This window comes from Bidens hawaiensis, unplaced genomic scaffold (genome assembly GCF_021521415.1).
Source record: "Bidens hawaiensis isolate Kalapana, Puna unplaced genomic scaffold, B.hawaiensis_p1.1 tig00002924_1, whole genome shotgun sequence".
In the NCBI taxonomy this organism is placed as follows: Eukaryota; Viridiplantae; Streptophyta; class Magnoliopsida; order Asterales; family Asteraceae; genus Bidens; species Bidens hawaiensis.
This window is the reverse complement of record NW_027491157.1, coordinates 1,462,158-1,467,643: the sequence shown is the minus strand read 5'-3', so window position 1 is coordinate 1,467,643 and position 5,486 is coordinate 1,462,158. Positions and strand designations below refer to the sequence as shown.

At 41.6% G+C, this 5,486-nt stretch overlaps 1 protein-coding gene across 1 annotated transcript; it reads left to right on the top strand.

Annotated features, from left to right (window-relative positions):
* Positions 1-3,614: 3,614 nt before the first annotated feature.
* LOC143621661 (uncharacterized) lies at positions 3,615-4,735 on the top strand. The gene is made up of 2 exons (XM_077093017.1): positions 3,615-4,056; positions 4,410-4,735. The coding sequence occupies exons 1-2, from the start codon at positions 3,615-3,617 to the stop codon at positions 4,733-4,735; spliced, it is 768 nt and encodes a 255-aa protein (XP_076949132.1).
* The last annotated feature ends 751 nt before the right edge of the window (positions 4,736-5,486 follow it).

The window sequence follows — 5,486 nt, the reverse complement described above, 5'->3', positions numbered from 1 at the left end:
AGAGTTGGATAGGGTGCTAAGGGCGGATTGGGTTGTTATGCGTAGAGGACTCGGAGACTCAATGAATGAATTGACCTAGGATGTGGAGGTCCTGAGGAGAGTGACTACTGAAGAGCTGAGAATGATGGGATTTGAAATGAGAAACACTCAGAGGATCATAAGGGATTTGAGGGGCCATGTTGATATGGATTGTCACACCCTTTCTGCTATGAGTGGTAGAGTTGATGACTTAGAGAGTCGTCCTTCCCCCGCTGTGATGATGACTGTGGTGAGCAATGTTATGGCAGGACTTGCCCTGCTGTTCAGCATGTTTTCACACCTTACTCGTTGACCTATGTTGGGCGGGTTGTGCCTATGCAATATCTATCGTGCTGTATTTTGAAAACTTGTATTTGACGGGACTAATAATCCCTGTCTATTTTGTATTGTCTTTGATGAACAATGTAGCAAGTATTTCTTTATGTTTATGATATTGCATGGTGCTTTGGTTGTTTACATTTCTTATTCATGTGATGAAATTATTGTATATATTGTCTTAATTCTTTTATATATTGTATGTATTAGAAAGAAAAGCATGGCTCCTAAACGAAAGAACACCAATAACAACTCAGGAAATGCAGTCCCAATGACAGCTACTGACATTGCCTCGCATGTCTCACAACAAGTGGCTATTGCTTTGGCCCAGTACGAGGCCAACCGAGTTGCAAATGGAGGATCCGGTATTGATTCTTGAGGACCACGAAACGGGGGCAGTGGATCCGAAGATGGCTCTGGAGTGTGGATTGCTACCAGTAAGTGAAAACAGAAATCCACCCACCCCTCGTATAAAGCAAGCCATCGTATATACTTAATCACTCGTTAAATTATTTACATTGCCTATGCAGAAACTGAAATCAGGCAAAGGGGTTGCACCTACAAACCTTTCCTTGGTTGCAATCCTCGCAACTTTAACGGCACTGAGGGAGCCGTTGGAATCATGAGGTGGATTGATAAAATGGAAAACGTGTTGGATATCAGTGGTTGTGCCAATGACCAAAAAGTGAAGTATGCCACATGTACCTTGTCCGATGAAGCCCTCACTTGGTGGAACTTTCAAGTTGAATCGTTGGGCAGGGAAGGTGCATCTCAACTCTCTTGGAAGCAATTGAAAATTCTGATGCTGGAAGAATACTGCCCTCGAAATGAACTTCAGAAAATTGAGGCTGAATTGTGGAACTTGACCATGGTAGGATCTGAATTCATTGCTTACACCACTCGTTTCAATGAGTTGGCTCGTTTGGTGCCACATTTGGTTAACCCTGAATATAAAAGGATCGAGAAGTATGTTTGGGTACTTGCACCTCAAATTCGAAGTATGGTCACCTCTTCTAAACCTGCCACTATTAAACAGGCTATCTCTTTAGCCTACAGTTTAACCGATGTGGCCATACGAATGGGGTTGCTACCGAAAAAGGGAACAAGTGTAGGGAAAGCGGTAGTTGTGGAGGAAAAGAAGGTTGATAACAAGCGTAAGTGAGAAGGCAAGCCTAAAAACAATTTTGGTAATCATGGGTTTAAGAAGAAAGAGGCTGCGAAAGCATGTACTACGACCAATGTTGCTAAACCTAGGGGATATACCAGGACGCTGCCTAAGTGTGCCAAATGTGGCTATCATCACACCGGAGGATGCAAACAATGTGACCGTTGTAAGAAATACGGTCACAAGGTGGCAACTTGTCGAGCCAACCTGCCACCAACTGAAAAAGGTTACTCAGGCGTGCTATGAATGTGGTGAAGCCGGACACTTCAAGAAGGACTGCCCAAAACTTAACAATCAAAACCGAAATCCAACACGCGGCCATGCATTTGTGTTGGGAGCAGGGGACGCCCGCCAGGACCCAAATGTTGTCACTGGTACGTTCCTTATAAATAATCGCTATGCTTCTATACTTTTCGATACAGGTGCCGATTTGAGTTTTGTTTCCACTAAAAGCAAGCATCTTCTTGACAAAGAGTCTAGTGCATTAAAAGAGAAATATACTATAGAGTTAGCCAATGGTAAGTTAATTGAAACTGGTGATGTCATTCAGGGATGTATCCTTACCCTAGATGATCATTCCTTCGATATTGACCTATTACCCGTTGAGCTCGGAAGCTTTGACATAGTGATTGGAATGGATTGGCTATCTAAAAACCATGCTGAGATCGTTTTTCATGAGAAACTAGTTCGTATAACACTTTCAACAGGCGAAACCTTGGTAATTTTGGGAGAAAAGAAAGGTGCGGCATTAGGATCATAACGTGTATGAAAGCCCGCAAGTACTTAAGAAAAGGATGTTATGCCTTTTTAGCCCATATTGTCGAAAAGAAGCCCGAAGAGCGTCGACATGAGGACATACCAATCGTTCTGGATTTCCCAGAGGTCTTTCCCCAAGACTTGCCTAGATTACCACCAGCACGACTAATCGAATTTCGAATCAACCTGCTACCAAGAGCCGCACCTGTGGCATGTTCCCCATACCGTTTAGCACTGTCAGAGATGCAAGAATTGTCTAATCAGCTGCAAGAGTTATTAGATAAAGGCTTTATAAGACCAAGCTACTCGCCTTGGGGAGCCCTAGTCTTATTCGTCAAGAAGAAAGATGGAACCTTTAGAATGTGCATTGATTATCGAGAACTTAACAAGCTCACCGTCAAAAACCGTTACCCACTTCCGATGATTGACGACTTGTTTGACCAAATCCAAGGATCTAGTTTCTACTAAAAGATTGATCTACGATCGGGTTATCACCAGTTGAGGATTCAAGAAGAGGATATTCCTAAAACTGCATTCAGAACCCGTTACGGCCACTATGAGTTCTTAGTCATGCCCTTTGGTTTGACAAATGTGCCTGCTGTTTTTATGGACCTGATGAATAGGGTCTGCAAACCTTGTTTGGACAAGTTTGTAATTGTGTTCGTCGATGACATACTTATATACTCGCGAATTGAAGAGGAACATGAGCAACACTTGAAACTAATTCTTGAACGGCTTAAGAACGAGAAATTGTATGCCAAATTCTCAAAATGTAAATTTTAGATTCGAGAAGTCCAATTTCTTGGGCATGTGATCAATGAGAGTGGTATACACGTGGATCATGCTAAGATTGAAGAAATCAAGAATTGGGAAGCACCAAAGACTCCAACCGAAGTGCGCCAAGTTTTAGGATTGGCAGGATACTATCTTCGTTTTATTGAAAATTTCTCCAAGGTAGCTCAATCAATTACTATTCTGGCGCAAAAGGAGAAGAAATTTGAATGGGGTGAAGAGCAGGATTCAGCTTTTCAACTTTTGAAGCAGAAATTGTGTAGTGCGCCGATATTATCTCTTCCCGAAGGTACGGACAATTTTGTTGTATATTGCAATGCATCACATCAAGGCTTGGGATGTGTCTTGATACAAAAAAGACAAGGTGATTGTCTATGGTTCTAGACAATTAAAGGTGCATGAGAAAAATTACACGACTCATGACTTTGAGTTAGGGGTCGTAGTGTTTGCACTCAAAAATTGGCGACACTATCTTTATGGTACAAAGTGTACCGTATTCACCGATCACAAAAGCCTTCAACATATATTCGATCAAAAATAATTAAATATGAGGCAACAGCGATGGGTTGAATTGCTTAACGACTATGACTGTCAGATTCGTTACCATCCGGGTAAAGCAAATGTAGTAGCTGATGCTTTGAGCCGTAAGGAAAGAGTTAAGACACTTCGGGTCCGTGCATTGGGAATGACCATGCATACGAGCCTCACCACTCAAATACGAAATGCACAACAAGAAGCCCTTAAGGCTAAAAATTTGAAAGGAGAAACCTTACGAGGGATGGTTAAACAATTGGAGCCAAAGACCGATGAAACCCTCTATTTTACAAATAGGATTTGGGTACCATACACTGGAGGTCTACGTGAGTTAGTCTTGGACGAAGCAAATAAGTCTAGATACTCGATCCACCCAAGAGCCGACAAAATGTACAAGGATCTCAAAGAGCTTTATTGGTGGCCCAATATAAAGGGAGATATTGCTACATACGTGGGTAAATGCTTGACTTGTTCTAAGGTCAAGGCTGAGTATCAATAACCATCGGGACTTCTACAGCAACCTGAGATACCACAGTGGAAATGGGAACAAATTTCCATGGACTTCATCACGAAATTACCTAAGACGAGAAATAATTTCGACACCATTTGGGTAATTGTCGATCGTTTGACTAAGTCCCTCATTTTATTTCCATTTGAGAGAAAGACCGCATGGAAGCGCTAACTAGAATCTACCTAAAAGAAATCATTTCAAAACATGGGGTTCCCATCTCCATAATCTCCGATAGGGATAGTCGTTTCACATTAAATTTCTGGCAGTCATTACAGAAAGCCTTGGGATCTTGATTAGATATTAGTACGGCTTATCACCCGCAAACCGATGGCCAGATCAAAAGAACCATTCAAACCTTGGAAGACATGTTGCGTGCTTGTGTGATGGACTTTGGTGGTAACTGGGATACTCACCTACCGTTGATTGAGTTTTCTTATAACAACAGTTATCACACTAGCATTAAAGCTGCACCATTTGAAGCGCTTTATGGAAGGAAGTGTCGTTTGCCTGTCTGTTGGGCAGAAATTGGTGACAACCAGATCACTGGTCCCGAGATCATCGAAGAGACGACCGATAAGATATTCCAAATGAGGGATCGCATAAGGGCGGCAAGAGATGGATAGAAAAGTTATGCCGATAATAGACATAAGCCGTTTGAGTTCAATATCGGAGATAAAGTTCTTCTTAAAGTTTCACCTTGGAAGGGTGTTGCTAGGTTTGGTAAGCGAGGAAAGCTCAACCCTAGGTAAATTGGACCATTCGAAATTTTGGCAAGAATTGGTCCTGTTGCTTACAAACTCATGTTGCCGTCGGAACTTAGTAACATTCACGACACCTTCCACGTGTCAAATCTGAAAAAGTGCCTAGCTGATGAGACACTTATCATACCACCTGACGAGATCAAAATCGACGACAAACTTCACTTTGTTGAAGAACCCGTTGAGGTTTCGGATTGGAAGATTCAAAAGCTCCGTAGAAGCCAGATCAAATTGGTTAAGGTGCGTTGGGTTTCACAAAAAGGTCCCGAGTACACATGGGAACGTGAAGACCAAATGAAACGCAAATACCCTCACCTATTTCCAAAAGAACCGGTCCCGGATAGCTCGAATTAAATTTCGGGACGAAATTTTCTTAACTGAGGGAGAATGTGACAAACGGCACTTTCAGGTTAATATCCGTACAAATTATTAGCATTTATTTAAACATAATTTTCGTTCAATAGAATCTATATTGCATGAACACGCGTAAAAAGAATTGGGTTGTATAAATACCATGCATATATTGTGAACTTTTAGTTACTTAGGAAATTACTATGTCTCATACGTAACTGCCCAACAAACAAACGTTGATTTTAAATGGATATTTTAATAATAT